This window comes from Rhinopithecus roxellana, chromosome 2 (genome assembly GCF_007565055.1).
Source record: "Rhinopithecus roxellana isolate Shanxi Qingling chromosome 2, ASM756505v1, whole genome shotgun sequence".
Lineage (NCBI taxonomy): Eukaryota > Metazoa > Chordata > Mammalia > Primates > Cercopithecidae > Rhinopithecus > Rhinopithecus roxellana.
The window spans coordinates 49,167,697-49,192,816 of record NC_044550.1 but is presented as its reverse complement, the minus strand read 5'-3'; the positions used below and the strand labels follow the sequence as shown (position 1 = coordinate 49,192,816).

At 37.0% G+C, this 25,120-nt stretch overlaps 1 protein-coding gene across 4 annotated transcripts in view; it reads left to right on the top strand.

The window, feature by feature from the left end:
• ARHGAP24 (Rho GTPase activating protein 24) overlaps positions 1-12,825 on the top strand; it is a 526,450-nt gene extending 513,625 nt beyond the window's left edge. For all 4 annotated transcript variants that reach the window (XM_030915931.1, XM_030915930.1, XM_030915932.1 and 1 more), the window contains 2 exons: positions 6,183-7,260; positions 12,077-12,825. In XM_030915931.1, coding sequence (XP_030771791.1) covers positions 6,183-7,260; positions 12,077-12,320 — 1,322 coding nt within the window. In that variant the 3' untranslated portion in view covers positions 12,321-12,825. The remainder of the gene's footprint in view (positions 1-6,182; positions 7,261-12,076) is intronic.
• Positions 12,826-25,120: the final 12,295 nt, after the last annotated feature.

The following is a 25,120-nucleotide window of genomic DNA, read 5'->3' as shown; positions in this document are numbered from 1 at the left end:
AGAGATGAAAGTGGACTACTGTAAGGTTTTTAGTCTGTACGCAAAGTGTTGCAATATTATTTAAAGGTAGACCATAATAAATTAAATATGAATATTATAAACACAGAACAACCACTACAAAATAAAATGAAGTATTAGCTAATAAGCCAACAATAAAGATAAAATGAAATGTTATATAATAATTAACTTTTTTAAAAAGTACTTAAAAAAATAAAAGCGGAGCGATTATCAGGTGCAACAAGTAGAAAAAAATACCATGATGACAGAATTAAACCCAACCATATCAATAATTACATTAAATTTTAATGCCTTATATATTCCAATCTAAAGGCAGAGATAAATAAAAATTCAACACCCAACTCTATACTGTATACATATCATTTAAAATATAAATATACAGGTATGTTTAAAAACTAAATGAAAAGAAAAAATTGTACCAAGTTTGTGTGATGCAAATAAAGTAGTGCTTAGAGGAAAATTCATAAAATTATGGATTTATGTCAGAAAGAATAAAAACCTAAAATTAATTCTCTAAGTTTCCTTTTCAGGGAGCTGCAAAAAGAAGAGCTAATTTAAACCAAAGGACACACAGACAAGGAGTAATAAAGATAAGAACAAAAATCAATAAAAGAGAGAGAGAATAAAAACAATCTAGAAAACCAGTGAAACCAAGAGCTGGTTTGTTAAAAAGATCATTAAAATTGATAAACCGCTCATCACACTGATCAGAAAAGAAAAAACAAAGTTACATTACCTATATCAGGTTTAACAGAAGTGATCTACCAAACATCTTACAGATGTTAAAATAACCATAAGGGACTATTATGAACAACTTTTTGCCAAGAAATTTGTCAATGGAGGTGAAATGTTCAAGTTCCTTAAAAGATACAAACCAAAGCTCACTCAAGATTAGAAAGAAAGAAAGAAACTGAGACTAGTAAAGCAATTGAATTTGTAATTTAAAACATTCCCACAAAAACAAAAACACCTGTAACTTAAATTTACTGGTGAATTCTAACAAACATATAAAGAAGAAATTATGTTAATTGTGTACAGACTCTTTCAGAAAAAAAGAGGTAGAGGGAATTCTTGCCAACTACTTTTATGAGGCCAGTATTGCTCTGATATCAAAACAGATAAAGACATTACAAGAAAAGAGAAATACAGAATAATATCCCTTATGAATATAGACATATGAATCCTAAACAAAACCTTACTGGATTGACTTCATCATATAAAAAGGATAATAAATCAGCACCAGTGGGGTTTATCCCAGGAAGATAGGTTGGTTAGTCATATAAAATCAATCAGTGTAATTCACTGTATTAATACACCACTTTAAGATACAAAAAAACCATCGTGGATGCAGATAAAAAAAATTTAAAGTTTCTCAAATTAACAAAGGTTATCTCAGAAAAATGTAGTTAAAATACCATAGCTAATGATAAAAGACCAAGTGCTTTTCCTGTAAGATCGGGTTTAAGGTAAGTTTACCTTATCACACCACTTCCATTGTACTGGAAATCTTAGCCAGTAATAATAAATAAATAAAAGGTATAAAATTGGAAAGGAATATGTAAAACAGTCAACATTCACAGTCAACAGGAACATCTATGCAGAAAATTCTATGTAATCGTCAAATAAAACTAATATAACTAATATGCAAATATGTAAAGATCACATAATGCAAAGTCAATTTATAAAACTTTATTGTATTTCTATATACTACATTGGACAATTAGAAATTGAAATAAAAATTATTATTTAGAACAACCCTCATAAATTTAAAATATTTAGGCAGAAATTTAAGAAAGCATGTATAAGACATACTCTGAAAACTACTAAACATTAACAAACAAATAAGAACTACATAAATGGGGAAATATACCCTGCTCATGTATTAGAATACTCAATATTATTAAGCTATTAATTTTTCCAAAATTGACCTATAGTTTCAATATAACTGTCACAAAAATATTCTACCAGAATTTTTATTTGTAGAGATTGACAATCTGATTATAAGTTTTACAGGGAAATAAAAGCTATCTAGAATAGCCCAAACAATTTGAAAGGAAATAACAGAGTTGAATATACACAACTTGATTTCAAGACTTAGTATAAAGCCACACATTATTAAAAGTATGGTATTGATATAAAGATGGACACACAGATCAATGAAATAGAACAGATAGTCCAGAAATATGTGTAGTCATTTGATTTTTTGACCAATGTACCATGGTATTTCAATGGAAAGGGGACGGTCATTTCCCCAAATGATGCTGGAACAATTTCATAGCCCTAAAAAATAGAAATAAATTACCTCAATCCTTATCTCACATCACATACAAAAAAAAACTTGAAATGGATCACAGACCTAAATGTAGGAGTTAAAAGTATAAGATATATAGAAGAAAATATTTTTAAAGACATCTTATGACCTTGTGCTAGTCAAAACTTAGGACACAAAAGGCTCTAACTATAAAAATATTTTTAAAAAAAATTATTTGGTAAGTTGGACTTTGTCAAAATTGACACTTTTCAAAAAGTCAAGCCTTTTTGGAAATGGGGACTCCATTTGCAAGTCGCATATCTGATAAATAACTTGTTTTAAGAATATGTAAAGAACTCATGCAAAACAAGACAGTCAACTCAATGAAAAAAATGGCAAAAGATTTGAAATATACACATCATCAAAGAAGATACACAAATAGCAAATAACACACAGAAGGATGCTCAGTGTCTTTAGTCATTAGAAAAACTAAAATGTAAACCATAAGATGTCTCTACACATTTCTTACAAAGTGTAAAGTTGAGACTGAAAATATACCAAGCTTAGCTGGTAGAAATACAAAATGTTAGAGCCAATCCACAAAAGAGTTAGGTAGGTTCTTACTAACTTAAATATGCAGTAACCATAAAACCCAGCAATCATGTGCTAAACATTTACCCAAGGAAAAAGAAAACATATGTTCATCCAAGACTTGGAGTCAAATGTTCATATCAACTTTATTCATATTAGCCCCAAACTGAAAACAGACCAATTCTCCATCAACTAGTGAATAGATAAATTATGGCACATCTACAGCAAGTAATACTATTTGACAATAAAAAGAACGAACTGCTACATATGACAACATAAATAAATGTCAAAATTATTATGCTAAGTGGAAAATACCTAGATATGAAAGTCTACATACTGTATTATTCCATTTATATGAAATTGTAAAAAAGGCAAAACTATAGAGACAGAAAGCATATAAAGGATGCTATGAGCCAGAGTTAGGGGGAAGGAACTGACTCCAAAGAGGCTTAAGTGTCACTTTTCTATATCATGGTTAGGTGGTATTTTCAGGAGTATATACATTTGTCAAAAATCATCAGGTATCTTACAGATATCTTCAAACATGCAAAATGACACATGTACAAAGTTATTCATTGCAAAAAATACAAATTGAAACTATATTGCACAGAATACTATCATTTGCATATATTTTTGCATTTACATATTATATTTAACGTCCCTAGGTTTTTAAAAGAAAAATCAAATTTTTAGCCAATGCTTATGATGAAAAGTGCCAATTATGTGGTATTTAGAGTCAACCTGGATAAAATTATATGGTTCAGGGAAGAATTGCTGGATCGTGTAGCACAGTGGGACTCCAGAATCTGCTTGGACTCTTCAGAATGGGCTGGCGATTATAACCACTCTGACCTCATTGTCTGGGCTTCATGTTCCTCACTGGTATTCTAAGAAGAAAATGACAGCGAATCAAAAGGAAAAAATGATAGTGTGTATAGTGGTACACACATCATCATTACTACCGTGTTAGTCTGTCCTAAATGGCTATAAAAATTCTAAGAAAGTCCCTTTACAAGGGGCTATGGCCATTTATTGTCCCAGAGACTAGATGGAATCAAAGCTTCCCAAGATACAAAAGAGAATTCTAAATCTCTAGGGACCTGACACTCATACTCCATAATTTTGGCAAGTACACTTTGACATGGCTGTTCACAGACTCATCATGGACACCTTAGGGATGTTGCTCTTCAATTAATTACATGTGCCCACACAGTTCATAGCTATGACGGGAAGCAGTGATACTTCAAATGTTAACATTCCAATGATAGGAAAAAGGCCCATTTTCCCAAAATACTAGACAGAGTCATATATAATGGAAACTGCAAACCTCTGAAAGTGTGTCTGCGTATGGGCAAGTAGTAAAATAGCATTGAATACACAATGTCTTCAAGCACAGTACATAAGTTTGACAGTGTTATTCTAACTGCTCTAAAATCCTTTTTTCTCAGATCCACTGCTAACATGCATGGAAAATATGATGACAAATTCAGAGATTACTAAAAGAGAAAGAAGGCTGTGTAATACAGCGAATTGTTACATTCAGTCTTTTTTCACAATTCTGTAATGATTGATGGCAATTCAGTAGATATTTATCTTTATCTAGTTTTATATTTAAAACCACCCCAAGTTTACTTATTACTGCTACAGTTTTAAATTGCAGCAGCTGAAATATACTAGGACAAATGCGTAATTTGGAATAAGACTAAATATTACATTTCACCCTAATCACATTGTCTCTGTGCCCTGAGCAAACAGCTTAACCTCTCTGACTCTCAATTTTCTCATCTGAAAAAAAAAAAAAAAAAAAAAGAATCCTATCTTTTGGACTTCCAAGAAATTTAATTTGGAAGATATAAGGGAAATATTTGCATCTACTACACTTTTCTCAAACTGTAATGCACCCAGGAATCACCTCAGGATTCTGATTCAGAAGCTCTGCATTGGGTGCTGAAATGTTCAAGCTTCCAGGTGATCCCAGCACTACTATTCTATTATTGCTAATGTTACCTGGAAGCTGGTTTATAATGCAAAATCTCATGTTCCACCCTATGCCTACTGAATTTCAATCTTCCTTGTAACAGGATCTCCAGGTAATTTTTATGAACTTCAAAATTTGAATAACATTGATGTAGCAGTAGATCTTGCTTATTGCTGATGTACAGTCTAAAATATTAATAAGTTTTGAATCATCACAGGAAAAGTGTGTAGAATATAAATGAATACAATATGTTTTTTCCTATTCAAAATCTGATTTTGAATTATATTTCCCAGGTGTCACCAGAAGCTAAAAAGTGGTCTTGCCCCAGGTCAGGTTTCTACTCCCTGACAACCTCTCAATTAGCTGCTGTTTTAATGAAATTCTGCATTGTCAAAAGCCTTTTTTCATCATTTTCTTCACCAAATCTCAAGTTTTAAGTGTTTTATATAGAAACTGTATTTACTAACTAAAATCCAACCCTGCTCTGCCCATTCCAGTGGCTGCCAGATGGCTGGTTTTCTTTGTGATTGTGGGCTGTTGGTTTTCAAAGAGAGGAGGATAAGATTAGAGCAAGTTAAAACGCTACAGACCTTGCTGCTCTTACTGACATTCCGCCATTTTTCTTAAGTAAACACTCTCCAGATTGCATCAAGCCATTAGTTAATTTACAGGATTCCAAAATAGTTGATTCTGGAAATTTTTGCTAGTTGCTTATATGGTAAAGAGGATTTTTGGAGGTCTTCACTACACCATTCTGGCTGATGTCACTTAAAATGCCCTAAAGCTTTTGAATGGCAAACAAACATCTTATGCATTTCATTATCTTGATACATTAGAGAAACCATGCCTAATTGTATCGGGTTCCATTTACAGATACCACTAAAGTATCTTGATAGTTTGAGGCAATTATTAGATGAGAGGTCACAGTGACCTCCTCCTAAGAAATATTTCTCAGAATTAAATGTCAAATTTGTAATAAATATTGTATTATGATTAAGAGCCCAGGTTTTTAATGATTAACTGTGGGATCAAGCCCTGGGTCTGGTCCTTAACATGTAACCTTAATCAAGTTACTGAACCTTTATAATACAGTGATAATAACAATATGTATGTATAGATTTGTTTCAAAATTCAATTAAATTACAAGAGCAAAGTGCTTGACACAGTTCATGGCACAGAGTAAATGCTCAAGTTCTTTTAGCTTCTATTGCTGTTATCATAGTTAAAAATATGGTTTGGTACTGCTGAATGTTCACTTGAATGTGTTTCTTTAAGAGTCACATTGAAATAGAAATAAATAAAAACTGTCTCACTCATGCTACTTTATGTTCTATGCAATTCTAGGCACCGTGGTGGTCCAGCAGTTGATGTCAATGATGATTAGCAAACATGATTGCCTCTTTCCCAAAGATGCAGAACTACAAAGCAAACCCCAAGATGGAGTGAGCAACAACAACAATGAAATTCAAAAGAAGGCCACCACGGGGCAGTTACAGAACAAGGAGAACAATAACACCAAGAACAGCCCTGGTAGGCAGTGCTCCTGGGACAAGTCTGAGTCACCCCAGAGAAGCAGCATGGACAATGGATCCCCCACAGCTCTATCAGGCAGCAAAACCAACAGCCCAAGGAACAGCGTTCACAAGCTAGATGTGTCTAGAAGCCCCCCTCTCATGGTCAAAAAGAACCCAGCCTTTAATAAGGGTAGTGGGATAGTTACCAATGGGTCCTTCAGCAGCAGTAATGCAGAAGGTCTTGAGAAAGCGCAGACCACCCCCAATGGAAGCCTACAGTCTAGAAGGACCTCTTCACTGAAGGGATCTGGTACCAAAATGGGCACGCACAGTGTACAGAATGGAATGGTGCGCATGGGCATTTTGAACAGCGAAACACACGGGAACCCTGCAAATGGACGAAACATGAGCTGGCTGCCGAATGGCTATGTGACCCTGAGGGATAACAAGCAGAAAGAACAAGCTGGAGAGTCAGGCCAGCACAACAGACTGTCCACCTACGATAACGTCCATCAACAGTTCTCCATGATGAACCTTGATGACAAGCAGAGCATCGACAGCGCCACCTGGTCCACTTCCTCCTGTGAAATCTCCCTCCCCGAGAACTCCAACTCCTGTCGCTCTTCCACCACCACCTGTCCAGAGCAAGACTTTTATGGGGGGAACTTTGAGGACCCTGTTTTGGATGGGCCTCCACAGGAAGACCTTTCCCACCCCAGGGACTATGAAAGCAAAAGTGACCATAGGAGTGTGGGAGGTCGAAGTAGTCGTGCCACTAGCAGCAGTGACAACAGTGAGACATTTGTTGGTAACAGCAGCAGCAACCACAGTGCACTGCACAGTTTAGTTTCCAGCCTGAAACAGGAAATGACCAAACAGAAGATAGAGTATGAGTCCAGGATAAAGAGGTGAGGAAAATCTGGAGGTCGTAACTACCAGAGAGGGCTCAGTAGCCTCCTACTGTGGGACGGGATCACACTGAGGGTGACATATGCTGGCTCCAAAGTCAAAGAAACCCAAGTTCGCTCCACCATTTATGAGCTTTGTGACTTTGTGCAAGTTAGCTTCATCTCTGTGAGCTTTGATTCCCTAATGTAAACAATTTAAATACTAGTAGTATCTACCTCAAAAGCACATAAGAAGTGATTGAATATTTCCCTGGTACAGAATAGGCTCAAAAATGTCATCTTTGATTATTATTAAATAGATAGATTGGCATTAGAGGGCTGGAAGAAGAGGGGCTGTGAGGAGATGGACAGAGCGTTAGGAGGCTGTTAGTTTTCACTAACAAGAAAAGGATGAAACTAGGGTAAAAATAAAAGTAGAAGTAAATAAACCTCCATGTTTACTCTTTCAATCATTGAATGTTGAGAGAGTGCCTTCTATCTGCCAGTCTCTGTTCCAGACCCTGAGGATTCAGATGAGCTCAGAGAGGCCATAAGAGCCAGGTGACAGAGGATTGACAGGCTCATTTTTAGCCTTTGACTTTTACTCTGAGATAGAAATCTATGGAAGTTTTTGAGAAGAGGGGTGACGTGAAGTGTGTTCACATGAACAAGGAAGACTGAGCCTAAATGAGGAGGAAAAACTATGATTTATAAAGAGGCAATTATGCTAAAACCTAATTATATCAATGTACATCTTCTCATAAAGTGATCAAAGTAGGAGTAGCTCCTCTAGTGGTCTCAGTCCCAGTTTCAGGCTATGTGATTTGGGCAACCCTTCCTCCATGGTGTGCTAGGATCCTCAGTCGGTTGTTATGGTGGCTTTAATTTACCTTAATATGATTCCTATCCATTTATCAGTTATCAGACAAAAAGATAACATACTTTCATAAGCTATGGCAAAATAAATACTGAAAAATAGTACTTATAAATGAGATTGAAAAATTACTTCCTTGGAAAGTATTCTTTTGGTAAATTTCACTGAGTGGAATTCTGGTTTGAATTTTTCTATACAATGCGGAGTGACAGGAGATTTAAATAAAAATATAGGGTCATCATCTTAAAGGGTTACTATTCTTTCTGAGTGTAGTTTTTGGAACCACTATGTATTGGAATTCTGAATTACTGCTAATCCATGATGATAAATTAGCATTTCACACTGGGAAGCTTATATTTTGAGGCAAGAGGTCACACCTTAAATATAGGAGAAAAAGAAAAAAGTTATCATTATGAATTTGCAGATGGATACATTCATTTCTGAGGATGGTGCCGATGCATATTTGTTCTGAGATCTATGGTATATTTCAGAAATTTTGATAAGCTGATAGAACTTCTCAATAGAGGTCATCTCAATGGGCCATTTCACTGTCACATTCTTACCCTCGTGACAGGCCAAGGGAGAGGTCTGCAGTAGGGTAGGGTGGGGGACTGCTCGTGGCCTAGCCATGAAATTATAGAAAGTTAACTGTTCTGGCTAAATTTTGATCATTTCTGTTTAGAGTTATTCATTTTTCTTTAAATTCCTTTGTAACTTTACCCCACAAGCATTGAAGGTGGATGGATGGATAGATAGGTAGGTAGGTAAATAGGTAGGTAGATGGATAGATAGATGATAGATAGATAGATAGATAGATAGATAGATAATATTTTACTTTGTTTAATTATCAATGAGATATATGTTAAATTCCTTTATAGCTTTACCCCACAAGTATTAAGGGTGGATGGATAGATGGATAGATAGTAGGTAAATAGATAGGACGTAGGTAGCCAGATAGATAATATTTAAATTACCAATCAGTGAGATATATGGTTTTTAGTTTTGAAAGATGTGTTCTTTTTCCCTCTCCAAATTAGTTTCTTTTTCTTTCTTCTTTCTTTTTAATTTTATTTATTTATTTATTTATTTATTTATTTATTTATTTATTTATTTGTTTGTTTGTTTTGAGACAGAGTCTCACTCTGTTGCCCAGGCTGGAGAGTGCTATGATGCAATCTTGGCTCACTGCAACCTCTGCCTCCCAGGTTGAAGTGATTCTCCTGACTCAGCCTCCTGAGTAGCTGGGATTATAGATGTGTGCCACCATGCCTGGCTAATTTTTTTTTGTTTCCTTGTGGAGACGGGGGTTTCACCATCTTGGCTGGGCTTGTCTTGAGCTCTTGACCTCAAATGATCCACCCACCTCAGCCTCCCAAAGGGCTGGGATTACAGGTGTGAGCCACCGTACTCAGCCAATTTCTAACTTAATTTTCTTAGAAAATATTGTATTGTGGTCAGAGACATTCATCTGAGTGACATTTATCATTTGGTCTATTAAAACTATTCCTTATTACTGGATTGGGATTCTATATATGACCAAGAGCTCAAGTCTGTTAATCAGGCTATTCAAAGCTTCTACATTTCTCCTCATTTTTATCAGCTAGATCTATAATTTTTGAGAAAGATATTTAAAAATTTCCTAACAGTATTCTGAGTTTATCAGTTTCTTTTTACAATTTTGTCATATTTTATATTGAGCAATTTGAGACTACTACTAGGTGCGTGGAAGTTTAGAGTTATTCATAGCTCCCTGAAGAATTGATCCTTTTATCATTCATTAGTGCTTATTTTTCATTATAATAATGCTTTTTACCTTAAAGTCTATTTTTTTCTGATATTAATATTGTCATACCATCTTCCTTTGATTAGTAACTTCCTGATATGTCTTTTCCTTTATTTAACTTTCAAACTTTGTTTCATCATTTGATCTAAGAACTTACATCTTTACAATTCTGGAATTTTTTTTTTCATCATCTTTTTGTCTATTTCATCTCCCCACCTTCTCAATTTTCTCTTTCCAGAACCCTTGTTAAGATATGTTTGACCTTGTTAATCTGTCCTCCTTCTTTGTTAACTTATTTTTCCCATATTAAATTTCTGTAATTATCATTTTTGAGGCATTCTAGGTAACTTTTCTCAGACCTGGTTTGTAGCTTACTGATACTCTGATGTGCTAATTCCATTCTGATACTTCCCCAGGCCCATGGTTAGAGATTTTGTAGTCTCTTCTTCATAAAAACAGTTGATGTTCCATGCTCTCAGTTAAATTACTTGTAGTTTTCTGCCTGCCTAATACTGGAGGCCTCATCTTCTGTCCTCATGTGAAAAAGAAAAACCTAGCCCCAAGCTCTGTGGCCTCTATCCAAGACTAATATCCCTCATGTGCTTCTACTTATTGTTCTATATTTGAGTTTCTTCCTTGGTTCTGATACCTGGAGCCTCTCTTTTATTTTAACCTTGATTATGTATTTTTAAAATATATTTCTTAAAAATTTTCCAGCACTTTTAAATGTTTACATTGGGAGGAATTTCTTCTGTATTCAACTTAGTCCTTTTCATTCCTGAAAGTTTCACACAAGCACCTGATACATACCAATGTGTCAATATATTGTTTTGTAACAGTTGTCCTCAGTATTTTAACTTCAAGTGCTTCCAACATTTTGGCTCTAAAATAGCTTTGGAAAGCAAAGAGAATATATTGTAGAATAATTCTGAGTGGCAACCAGCATAGTACCAAATTTTCAGGTAAAAATGTGGTCATACGTTTAAAATAGCCTTCTAAATGATGTAAGAATACAAAATATGAAGTATTATTTTTTTAAAATTCTAGTTGCTTACAAAGAGAAGGAAGATTAATTTTTAAGTGTTCTTATTATCTGGGTGAAATATGAACATGTGGGGATCAAATTTTTCAAAGTAGAAATGTAATTGAGATTTTAATTTTGGAGAGTTATACGTGCATTAACCTTTCAAATTTCACTGGCTTGGTAAATTTGAATGAGTCCCATGGGACTTTTGCTCAGAATAGGAGAAATTAAAAAGTCAGCCATGACCAAAATACATCTTATAGTAAAGATGTCATTTTAATACACCTCTTTTGAATAATATACGTGTATGATTTGGATCTTAGTAGTTATGGAGAAAACAGTCTCTGTTTTTAAGGACATTACTGTGAATTCTACAATTATCCAAAAGCTATTAATACAGCTATACAAAACAACTATCAATTTATACAGATATAAACTACCTATGTCCTAAGCTATATTAATAACTTGGGAAGCAGTGAGAATTGGGGATAGCAAGGAATGGGCTTTATTTTTACAAAATGTAAGATGCCGTGCTTATTTAACGCATGTGATCTTTACCTCTCGTATCAATGTAAGCTCACTAGTCTGGGTACTCTTTTATAAGATGGGACTCTATATGCTTCCAAAAACCCCATTCTTAGCGGTGAACTTAACCAACAATGAAATTTTCCTGTCACTATTTTTCCTTTTATAGAAAGCAAATGTTATGGCCCTCTGGTTTTTTTTTTTTTTTTTTTTTTTTTTTTTTTTTTTTTTTTTTTTTTTTTTTTTTTCAACTTTATCAGACTTCCCCGCTGCATTTAGTATAGTCAAGTTTACAATTTAACATCCAGGAAGCTTTCTGTCTCTTCTCTCCGGCGTGTGTCACTGGTTTCTCTGTGCTGGCATTCACTTATTTACTATTAAATGACAGCTGCTCACAAGAGAGGCCTTGGGACCTAATTACTAAACTGACAATAAATCATCTTAGCAAATAGTAAAATAATACAACAAAATTACATCTTTTAAATCATTGAAAGGGTTTTATTCCAATTTCCTAAGCATCATAGAGAGTTTAGAAAATATTTGTATGCCTCTTGCATTTCAAGTGAATAAAATCACTTTATCTCTTACTCTTGCCTCCCCGCCCGCCACCCCCCCACCCCATCCTTTGTAGCTTAGAACAGCGAAACTTGACTTTGGAAACAGAAATGATGAGCCTCCATGATGAACTGGATCAGGAGAGGAAAAAGTTCACAATGATAGAAATAAAAATGCGAAATGCCGAGCGAGCAAAAGAAGATGCTGAGAAAAGAAATGATATGCTACAAAAAGAAATGGAGCAGTTTTTTTCCACATTTGGAGAACTGACAGTGGAACCCAGGAGAACCGAGAGAGGAAACACAATATGGATCCAGTGAGCCTGCTTTCGCCTGCTGTCTCCGATGGCTCTGGCAAGGACTCCAGAGATTCTGGTGGGATATGACTTAGAACCAGGTGGCTGGTCACCTGGATGTACAGAAGTCTAACTGGTGAAGGAATATCATTTACAGACATTAACCATCCATATCTGCAATGTGTACCAAAGTTATATCATGCCCCATAATGCTACTGTCAAGTGTTACAACTGGATATGTGTATATAGAGTAGTTTTTCAAAAGTCAACTAAAAATGAGAAGCATATTTCAAGAATTATTTTATTGCAAGTCTTGTATTTAAAATGTTAAATCAATATGTTGTTGCAATTTAGCTTGCTTTCAAGCTTCACGCCTTGCACTTAACATAAGCTATTTTTGGCATTGTGTTATCATCAGCTTATTTTATAGATCAATATTTTTATTTCCCTTTTTGCTGAGGAAATGAAGATAAGCAAAAATATAAATATATATATATATAAATATATGAGTTATTAAAATCAGAAGAATACTTCGTGGCTGTGCTGTTTGTGCCAATAGACTTTGTCATGACCAAAAAGAGAAATGTAAATACTTTTATAAAATACAGTCGAATCACAAGGAACCTTTGAGCTGCTTTTAAAATTCTTCCCCTGGCCCCACTCAGTTTTGCTTTTGCTAGACAATTTGACATAGGAACTTTGAGACTCCATGAGAAAGTCCCTTTCTGAGGCCCACTGTCTACCTTGCCAGATCCTCAGTGTGTATCACCAATGCAGGATGCTCCTTAGAGAAGAAAAACATGGTAAAGAATGGCATTTAACCATTCAGGCTTTGAATTACTCTGTCATTCTTTTTTTTTTTTTTTTTTTTGAGACGGAGTCTCGCTCTGTCGCCCAGGCTGGAGTGCAGTGGCTGGATCTCCGCTCACTGCAAGCTCCGCCTCCCGGGTTTACGCCATTCTCCTGCCTCAGCCTCCCGAGTAGCTGGGACTACAGGCGCCCACCACCTCGCCCAGCTAGTTTTTTGTATTTTTTGGTAGAGACGGGGTTTCACCGGGTTAGCCAGGATGGTCTCGATCTCCTGACCTTGTGATCCGCCCGTCTCGGCCTCCCAAAGTGCTGGGATTACAGGCTTGAGCCACCGCGCCAGGCCTACTCTGTCATTCTGGAGCAACTCTCTTTAACTGCTGGATAGTTGTAGAGGAATTCTTCCTGCTACTTAGGAATTGGGAAACAATGCTTGCTAAACCATGCCCACGTGAGCACCTGTCTCCCACTCAAACCTCTCCCACCTCCCAACAATGGCACTTTAGAATACCAGCAGTGAAATGGTATTACTGTTTCCCTCTGAGTGAAACTGCTAGAGTATGTGTCATGTGGTGACATTTTTTTCTCACTCAGGCTATTGCCATCTGGGATTCTCTCCCTACTACAGTTGGCAAAGTTGGTTTGCAGCAAGAAGCTGGTGGGAGGGGGCCGGGGTGCAGGAGGAGAAGAAGAAAAGTTTGGAAGAAACAAACTATTTTGCTTCTAATTTTGACGGTATCAGTGTTTCCTGTTGAAAATATACAATAATTTTAAAAGGTGAATGCCTAAAGTTCCAATTTTGGCAAATATGGAAACCTCAGCAATGCTAATTTTCTAGAAAAACCCAGGACTCTTTGGAGCTAGAGTTTTGGGAGAACAATTCTTCACAATAAGACAATGGTTTTGAGAAGCCAGGCAAATAATCTTTCTCATAGTAGAACAGAAAGTTACAAAAGTCAAAATCAGAAATAAAGACTGCATACTCGAGTTTATGGGTTTTGTGTTGTTTGAAGGTTGAATGCTTGCATGTGCTTATTTATTTTCAAGAGGGAAAGTGATCTGTACTGTTTTCATCCTTGCCACTGTCTTGCTTTTATTTTTACCCTCCCACTGAGCAAGTGTCTGTGGTCCTATGGTATCAACCAGTACCTTTATAGCAATAACTTCTTTAATTCCCTTTTCTCTGTCTTTCAGTTATTTAACCAGTTACTTCCACCTGGACACACGGTAGGAAATTCAAACTCAAAATGTGAAAATTGATCTTAATAACACTCTCTTCATATCTTTTCACCTATTTCCAGTCCTTATCATAGTTGATAAAAACCTCAGACTCATCCAGAAAGCTATATGATGTACTAGTAAAACACAAAGATATTCATTCAAACTGCTTGGATTCCAGTGGTCTACAATTTGCCAGCTGTTACTACTGAACCCTCCGTGCATAACTTATTTTTCCTCTGTGCAATTGGAATAATAAAAATAATACTCCTATAGAGTTGTTATGTGGTCTTAATGAGAGAGCTTGGGTTAGGCTGAGCACAGCTGCTAGTAGAATACAAAAAGGACTCCGTAAATGTTAACCCATATTCTTTTCTTTTCTTTTCTTTTTTTTTTTTTTTTTTTTTTTTTTTTGAGACAGTCTCACTCTCTCATTCTATCACCCAGTCTGGAGTGCAGTGGTGTGATCACTGCAGCCTTGACCTCCCTAGGCTCAGGTGATCCTCCCACCTTAGCCTCCCAAGTAGCTGGAACTACAGGCATATGCCACCATGCCCAGCTAATTTTTGTATTTTTTTGTAGAGACAGGGTTTCACCATTTGCCCAGGCTGGTCTCAAATGCCTGGGCTGAAGCTATCTGCCCCACTCAGCCTCCCAAAACTTATGCAGGATGCATGACAACGACGGGTCACTTAATTTGTCCGGGACTACAAGTGCGAGCCACCATGCCCAGCCAACTTATATTTTTCTTTTCTACCTCCTTCTTCACTCATAAATTTGCTTACTAGCTAGTCTGTTCCACTCATCTTTGCCTTTTTAATCTGCTCTCTTTAACCACTTTTCCCTTACATTTTGATGAAGGCATCCTACCCAGCGCCTTTTGTTCCAGCATCTCTCCTGGACTTTTGTCCTTTGCAGGCTGCCTTTTTGAAATTATTCATTTGACCATAGCTTGATCTTGCTAATTACATATGATGACTGTCACTTGCCCAGGACAAAGCCCTTCACATAGTGTAAAAGGCCCTACCTCTAGTTTCATTCTCATCTCCTACCACTTCACACCACACCTGCCATGCCATTTCATGCCTCTAGAACTTTCCAGTTGCTATTGCCGTGTCCTTCTTGATGCCTTCCTTCTAGCTGGCACACTCCAAACATCCATTAAGAGCCAGATCAATGTCAGTTTCCTCATGAAGCTTCCCAGAATCTCAAAGCAGTGTTAGTTGCTTTTTGTGCCCCAATTCGGGTATATCTCTTTCTGTCTTTCCCACATTGGATTATTTTCTTCACCAAATAATAAGCAATTTAGGAGAATGAGTGGTGAAGTGGAAATAGCAGAAAATTGAGAGCCATTCAAACCTAGATCTGCCTCTCAACATGCCTTATGCAAGATAAGTGGCAATACCATGTAACTTGACTTGTCTGATCTCATCTACAAGCTGGAGATAATAACTCCAACAAAGTGAGGATGTTGCCATGGTTAATGGTGGTATGTAATGTGCTTATCCCAGTGCCTGTCACTTTGCTCCATTGATAACTCTATTGATAAATGGAGCTTCATAAGAGGCCAGGATTGTATCTTCTTGCTCTTAAATCCCTTCATGCCTTATGCCAAAGAGACTGTCAGCACAGTGAGTTTGCAGTAATTTTTGGGAATGCAATGCACACAAACACACACAGGGTGTTATGTGCTCTGTAATATTTGAGGGATGATATTGTCAATTTTAATTGTCAATTTCAGTGATGATGGCACTAATCAATGGATACTACGAGCAGCATGTTCATCTGGATTTCCATTAGTTAAACAAAAAACCTAGACAATATTAATTGCAATTAACATAAGAATAAATTGGAAATCAATAAGGATACAAAGTAGTTAGGTAATATCAAGATTTCATTTGCTGCATCCTGTATATGCCTCTTAAAGCTATTTAGGTAATTAAAATGAATCTTAAGTTATAAACTCAGGAGAAAGGATTTGCTTGCAGATGTGGGGCCTACTGTGTTAGCATCACTATTCAAACTGGATGTCTGGGTATCCTTTGGAGAACATTTAAGATAGAATTACCTATGATGTCAGTTCCACTGAAACGTGATTTTATATGTAACATTATGAAATGACTAAAAACTCCAAGTGGAGTTTAAATAATCATTCCCATTGATTCTCAAGCTGGAATGTCCTTCAAAAAATCATTCCCAGGCTGGGTAGTTTATATTATTGATATAATTACAACACCTTGAGAATTCAGGAGAGCATTAAAGAATGTGATGCTTACCACAAACCCCAGTGTTCCTTACACTGCAGAGCTGCACTCTGATTAGAGTACCACATGCATGAGTTTTGGAATCTAAGACCAGGGTTCAAACCCCGCTCTGCCACCTCATAGCTTTATGAACTTAAGTTATGTAATATATATAAGCCTAAATTTGCTTTTTTCTGGAAGTAGGGTTAATAGTTCCTCCCTTATCATATTTTTATGAGGAATGTAGTACAATAGGTGAAGGGATTAGCAGAGTGCCTGGGACATGGTAAGTGCTCACTAAATGGAAACTATCAGCCCTCAAATTATTTCTATTGAAAGGGTGTTTCAGCTTCTAAGGAACATAGCAAGGTTCTGGCCTCAGGGATTTGACCAGCAGTAAAAGTATCATGGTCACCAGCACAGGATATAATTATATCTTGGTCTCAGAGACTCTAAAGTTCATCTGTGCCCAGCTAATCTACCAGAGATTGATGGCAAGGAAAGTAACCCAAACCACTCTTTCTTTCTGAGATAATACAATTACATCCATGATCTGAAAATCATGTCTAAACAACTACATATAACTGTCCTTCATCAACTCTATCCATGTCTACACAGAAGATGATATCGGGTGTTAAAGGTATGGAATAAAATACAATGAATGTTTCTAAGGGCTATGATGAATAAACTGAGGGCTATGGACTAGGTCCTCCTGGGTACATAAATTTACAGTTATTGTCACGTTATAGGATGTGAAATAGAAGAAACTAAAGAGACCATAAAGGTGAAGCTGAGGAGAGCACTGCAGAGCCATGACTTTGGTGTGAGTCCTGAAAGACGAGTAGGAAGTCATCAGACAGAGCTGCAGTTTCGGTAAGGGGTCTTCCTAGTCCATGGAACAGCATGGCAAATGTGCCTTCACGGCAGACCCTAGGGAGTCTTTTCAATAAAATAAACATGACCTACCAATTTCATGCCATCAAGATGGCATTGTGCATAACACTTTAGCAGCACACCATGAGACCTGAAAACACTTAGTACCCACGTGGCTTCTACTCTCTTATTCAAAGAAAGCATCCAGAGCTGGAAACATTTTGCCTTGTTTGAACTCACAAACTACAGGAAAGGAGTGCTGGAACTGTGGCTCCCAAAGGTCTGTTTCATTATTCTCTTAATAGTCTTCTTATCTGTACAAGTGGGGAATGAGTTGAAAGTTAGAACTGCCCAGCTTAAGGGTCTCTTGCTCTGAAGTGACTTGGAGAACTAACAGTTCCCCAGACAGCTAAAATCTACTGAAACTACTGTAGATCTTTGAGTAAAAAGTTTAGCTGATGAAAAGTGTGGCTTTTAAAGCACCATTTGTGGCTCAGGTCCAGGGCTGAATGATACTCTTTATTTATGAACTTCTGTGTAGCTGCTGTCTGTATGGCCTCTTGAGGGATAAGCCACAGTGAGGCAGCCTTTTCTTAAGTAGAGAGTAAGGGCAACAGGAGAACACTGAATTGTTAAGGGGCAAACCAAATTGGCATCATTTTCTTTGAGCAAAACTGTCTCTTACCTCTGTGGAAGGCCCTGATCATCCCACCTGTTCTTGTGAATAGAGGATGTCCATCCCAGCTCTCTCTTCTCCACACAGGGAATGAGAATTCCCTGTTCCCTGCCCCCTCATGATTCACTACATTAATTATGCACCACACTGAAGTGATCCCCAGGTCATGCCATCTTGCTCTCATCGCTGGTTACCTGTTGCCAAAGTAGTCCAAGTTCCCATGCCATTTTTCCTTCATATATTTGCTTATCCCCATATTGCCCAGTGTATTCTCTCATTTGCTTCTATCTCCAATGTCTTCCCCCTGCCTAAGACTTTTCCATTATCCCCTCTAGATCTTACAGCTGCCATCGCCTATGTCCTCTTCTCTGAATAATGGTTGCCTCCTGAAGACGCCACTTTCCCTGCAGACCTCTCTCTCAAGCCCAGCTGTTTTCCTCTCCTACAACCTGCATGTTATTGGCCTGAAGGGGAAACAGACCTTGCTTTGCTATTTGCAGCTACTTTCAGACCTTTGATCCTTCTTCCTCTCTAATGACCCTCTTACAAGCACATATCTCCTTCTCATTGACTGAATATTCTAGCACCTAACCCCTTCACCCTCCCCACTCATACTCCATTCACCATCTTGACCATTCAGCTCCTTGATGACTTTTGAAAATCTTGTTCTGCCACTGCCTGAACATCAGCCACCACACTCATGGTTATACCACGTACTGTGTCATGACTAATTACGGGCACCGCCAACAGTTCCATTTCAAGCATGCCACGCTGTGGTCATCTCTTCTTCTCTCTCTAGTCACTCCCCTTAGCACCATCACTCCAACTTGGTAAGTTTTCACTGACTGTCATCCCCCATTTCATTACTCTCCACCCAGACCAGCTTAGCTTCTGTGGTTCCTTCTCATGATTATTCTCTTCCCCCATGCCCAAATCCCATTATCTATTCACCCAGCACTGTGCTACTCATTTGAGAATTAAAAAGAAACAAAATGCAACTCTATAAAACTAAAACTAGTCTTTTCTTACTCTTAACCTGTGCCTAAAAAAACTGAACATGACTGTAGGACAAAAGACCACTGTGTTCCTTTGTATTTGTATAACTATGGCTCACATGGTTTTCATTACTGTCCAGTAACTTATTTTCACAGTTTCCAAGTTCAATTTCACACTTCTCAAACTTCCATAAACTCTTCTCTTCATTCTCAACTGACAACCTTACTTCTATCTTTACTGAGACAAAAAAATCAGAAGAGTATGTACTTATGCCCATCACATCACCATATTCCCAAAATACCTGCCTCTGTGCACACCACCTCACCTCCTGCTACAATTACTGTGCAGGGCCAGTGCGTCTGTCCATGTACTGGAGCCCATCCCTCCAGTCTTTGCAAGCATGGTATTCTATCAAATAAATACCCCTTTCTCTTTTGCATTATCAGTTTTGCTATTTCTCTGTCGGCCCCACCAACACTATTACCCATGCTATATTAGCTTTTAAAAAATTATCTCAATCTTACATTTATCTCCAACTTTTACATCATTCTTCTGCTGCACTTTGTAAAAAAACATTCTGAATTTTCTGTATCCATTTCTACTTCCTCACTTCCCATGTTCTCTTGAACTCACTCGAGTTACTCTTTTCTTGCTCAATACTGCATACAAACTGCTCTCATTGGGGTCATCAATGACCTTCAAACAGATTTAGTCCAACTGTGAATCTTCAGTTCCCATTTTACTCAGCTTCTCAGTAACACTCCTCTCCTGCCCATTCCCTCACTTTTGAAACACCTTCTTTACTTAGTTTCCAGGACAGCACACTCCTGGTTTTCCCTCAACCTCACTGAACATTTTGGAATACCCTCCTGTTTTCTGATGTCTGTACGCTGGAGTGAGAGGCATTTCTATCTTTGGTTTTCTCTTCTTTAACTGTGCTGTCTTTCGGTGGGCTCCTACAGACTCATGTCTTGTAATACTATTTATAAGTTGATTTTTCTCAGATTTCTGTTTCAGCTCAACCTCTTCCTTAACTCCAGCTTATACAAGACGCTCCTGCTACTCCACGTGGACTTTTGTTGTCGTTGTTGTTGTTGCTGTGTTTTTTTGTTTGTTTTGTTTGGTTTTGTTTTGAGACAGAGTCTCACTCTGTCACCGAGGCTGGAGTGCAGTGGCTCCATATCGGTTCACTGCAACCCCTGACTCTCGGATTCAAATGATTCTCCTGCCTCAGCCTCCGAGTAACTGGAACTACAGGCGCCCACCACCACGCCCGGCTAATTTTTTATATTTTTAGTAAAGACAGGGTTTCACCATGTTAACCAGGATAGTCTCAATCTCCTGACCCCATGATCCGCCCAGCTGGGCCTCCCAAAGTGCTGGGATTACAAGCATGAGCCACCGTGCCCGGCCTCCACTGGGACATCTAATAAACATCTCCAACTGACATTCCAAAAACAAACATGATTTTCTCCCCAGTGTTCTTCTAACCCATGGTTCACCATCTCTGTCAACTGTACTATCATTTACTTCATGGTTTAGGTAAAAAAAATCTAGAGTCATTTCTGATCTCTTTCTTTCATATCACAATATCAATCTATCAGGAAATCATGTCAGCTCTACCTTCACAATAGGTCCAGAATTCAAATCCTTCTCAGCATCTCCGTTTCCTAGTCTAAGCCCTATCATGTCTTCCTGGATTAATGTTTTATCCTACAACGGATTTTTTGTTCCCATTCTAATCTTTCTTCCTGAGATTCCTCTTTACTCAGTAGCCAAAGGAATCCTTTTAAAAAGAAAATTTAGCTTATATCATTTCCTTTCTCAAATCTAACCACCATCTTCCCATATTTACAATAAAATCTCAAGATCTTGCCATGATCTGACCCCTGCTTCTCTCTCCAATTTCATTTACAATCCCACTTTCTCTTGTTCATTCTGCTTTATCCACAAGATTCTTTGCCCCTCCTCGTCTATATAAGCAAGCTCTGCTTCCAGAGCCTGCACCTGCTTTCTCTTCAGAGTCTGAAACACCCTTCTCCATGTCAATAACTCACTCTCTCACTTTAGTCAGGTCTCTGAGCACTTATCACCTCTTCTGAGAGGCTTGCCTTGACCACTTTGTCTAAAATAGCATCCCTTTCACACCTTATTTAAGTTGCTTTGTGGTCTTCGTACTTACCTCTGACTTCTCCACTAGAATGCAGACCAAGTGAAGGCAGATTTGCTGACATCCTCACAGCTATGTGTACCTAGAACAGTCTTTGGATGATTGATGTGCTTGATAAATAAGTATTTGTTGCATGAATGAATGAGTGAATATTTATAGCTCTATGTCAAATTTCTGGTTCAGATGTTCAGGGATGTCTTCAGTTGGACCTTTTAATAAAAAACAATACATGACCAAATTCTGCTTTAAGTTATTTTAGGGTTCCAACAGTCACCCAGAGACTGAACAGACTCCAAAGATTTGGCTTCATATAAGAAGCTTCAGTACCCATTGTGATACCATTTGCTAATTTGGAGACTATGAGGCTGAAAGTACAAGCCCCACACTCAGTCAGCATCCAGGTCCAATAGCTCTCAAAGGAACCATATATCAAAGCAAATTTTCTGCAATGCAGAAAAGAACATCCATGCATTTTTAAAATAAATTTTAAATTTTAAATAATTTTTAAAAGTGGTTTCATCTCTTATAATGTAATGGAAAATATTCAAAATCCTCTTATGCTGATTCATGAAGGATACTTATATAATTAGACAAAATGAGACCATTGAAAAAGGCAGACTCCTTGTTTCATTGCTTTAAGCAAATAATAAAAATGGACTCGTGCAACTCACACCACTAATTTAAATACATATGTAAAAAGATAGTAAATAAATGAAATAAAAATATTTGCTTTAGTTTTTTTAAACAAAGATTTATTAACTCTGAATTTTTTAGGTTAAAGATCATGCGATATATATCTCCTACACCGAAGTGTCCAAGAAATGTTTTTGAAGTAAATTAATGAACTGCTTTAGAATGTCGCTCAGAAATTAAGCTAGAAATTCAGAGCAGTATTCTTAGGGCTTGATTTACACCAAATCCAAGTTTGCAATATATTAACATTGAAGGAATAGGCCATTGCTTTCTGAAAACCTTTCTTTTATAAAAGACATACTTTAATATTATGAATCCTCTTGGTCCATGTAAAATATTATTTGCATTATAAAAACTGATTTTTTGGTATAATTTTTCATAGACAATATTTTCACCAGGATGTGTTCACAAGTGTTAATGGAAGGCAAATTATGTGTGGGACACTCTTCTAGGGAATATTTGAGGGGTTTTTAAGATGGATAACATTTTGTACCTGCTTTTGAGTTGCAAATGATCTGGACTCTTGGCTAAACACTGCAGACAAGATCAGGTGAAGAACATTACTAGAAGTTCAGTGAAGAAATAAAGCCACGTACTCCGTGGAGTGAAATTTGAATTCCTTAAATTCCCTAAAATTATTTTATTTTGAGTTTTATACCAGGATAGGAATGTCTTTAAAAGTAAGAAATATTTGACATAAGGTAGAAAATTTCAAAGGAGTGTTTGACTTGTTGATGGATGTGTCATCACATTTCATGTGTCTGAGAAATATAAATTTCTACAGCACATTTTTAGTGCCTTAAACAGACTACAATGATCTAAATGGTTGAGCAGTTGAAATTTAGTCTGGAACTGGGACAGATGACTTGCCACATAGAGTGGTTCCCAACATAAAGTGATCTGTGATGGCGGGACTTTCAGTGTGTTTCGCTATTAGCATATGTCATCCAAGCATGCCTTTCAACATCCGTGGAGAAAAGATATGTTACAAATACGAAACATCACCATGATGAACTGGCAATGTCAAAAACCTCTGCCTTGGCTGTGACCCAGTGTTGTTATTGGCAAGCAGATTCATCCTTCTAGGTTGGTTGCTCCATAAGTAAATCTTCAAGAAAAACAAGTCCAAGACCCTTTTTTCTTCTTACTGTGAACTTGGTCAAAAATACCAAATGTTCGGTAACCATTTATGATATCAGGAATGCACCAATAACTCCTTCTGACTCTTTATGAGCAATCATCTTGTGGAATGCAATTTCCCTTCTTATTACTGTGGGTATTTTTAGGTACCTATGCTGGACTTTTTTTAAAGAGAGTAAGGATTTGTGATTTAAACTGGGATAGATGCTGTTGCAGAGATAACAAAAGGCTGTTGCTTTCTATCTTCCAACAGGATCTAGGTAAAAGGATAAATGTGATAACTCAAAATAATGTGTATGTTTATCTTCCAGGCTTTCTAATAGTTAATTGGTCAAATAAAATATTATTTACAGAATAGAAGGGCCACTCTTCAATATTGTTCAGACACTGCAAAGCAAACTAATGCAAGTGCAGTGACCTCTTCATCCAACCACAAAATAATATATATTTTTAATTCTCCAGGGAGTTTGAGATAGTAAAGTTGGATATCATGTAGATAAACAAAGGCTTTTGCCTTTTCTCTTGGAAAATAGTTAAAATGAATAGGAATCTGATAATTAATCTAGGAAATTTAACCCTGCTCTACTTACCTAATGCCCCCCAAAAGATGATCTTTTTTTTCTTCATTGATTTTATACCTTAAAAAGAAATTACTGAATTGTGGATATCCAACTAATATCTGCAGACAGAAATGAAGGTTATTTTTAGAAGAAACCAGTGTCAAATGAAAACGCAGATTTCTACATGGTCACATTCATATCACACACTCTTGACCCAAGGTGAGTAAGTAGGTCATTCCTTATTTCTTATTTATTCCCTGGCACAATCAGACCACACTACAAGTTTCTTTTACCAGTTGCCAAAATGAAAACATGAGACCCTTCAGAGCTACTGTCGGTACATGCAATTCAAGACGACGAGCAGCATCACAACCATTGTCAACAGGAAACTCCAACAATGTCGGGGTTTGGATTTGGTTTTATGTTGAGAGAAGCAGATTTCCTCTGATTTTAATAATCCATAAGAAACAGAAATCACAATAGATAGACTCCATATTACCTAAAAAGAGCCAAAAGAAGAAAAAGTTCTCCCCCAATTCATCCTCTTGTTCCACAGACATTTTGAAAATAAAGGAAGAGAAAATAGAAAGGAAAGGATGTGAGAAAGAACACAGAAATGACTTGAATGATTTTAAATCCTTATTAAGCATCACTGAGGTTGCATTTTACCCGTTAGGCTGACTGAATTTAGTCCTCACCACTCACACCTTTCAAAGAAACTGGACGTACATGGTTTTGCCTTCCAGGGTTGATCTAGAGTTGTAATGGTGCATGTGAATGTGGGTATGCACGTGTGTGTGCTTCAAGTCCATTTTATAAACACTGACACAGGACAATTCTCATCATTGGTAATAGTCTTTGGAGTCCAATCATGCAGAAAAACAGGCAGGTGCAAGTTAGGTCTCATTGCAAGATGGACATGGCAAGGTGAACAGATAATTCTAGATAAGGATTGGGAGATTTGTGTCCATTAGAATATACTGGCCATTGGTCCCACATAAATAAAGTTACATATACAAGATTCTATATATAAACAGAGGCCCCTCACTTCAGTTTGGCTGACCAAAGAAACAGGTCAAAGTGAACCATTTTCAGATAGTTAAAGGACTCAGTGCCAAAAGAAATAACAAAATCTTATCTTCTAATCACAAAGAAAATAGCTAAAATAACTATTTACATTGTAACTTTTTTGTTGTTTTTACAGACAGGAGTTTCCTTGCTTGGTTTAATGATATATATGGAAAATGTTGAACTCTTATAATTAAAATGTGTGTGGGGGATTGTGAGTGGGGAGTCAGGTTCTTGTTTGGATGCAAAGTGGCTGGGATCAAACATTTCTAAAGCAGTTTTACTCCTCTTTCTGAGCTGTAGAAGATATATTTTTCAGCAAAGCTGGCTAATAACACGCCTTACAGTGCGTAATGCACTTAAGATGTGGCTGTTCATATG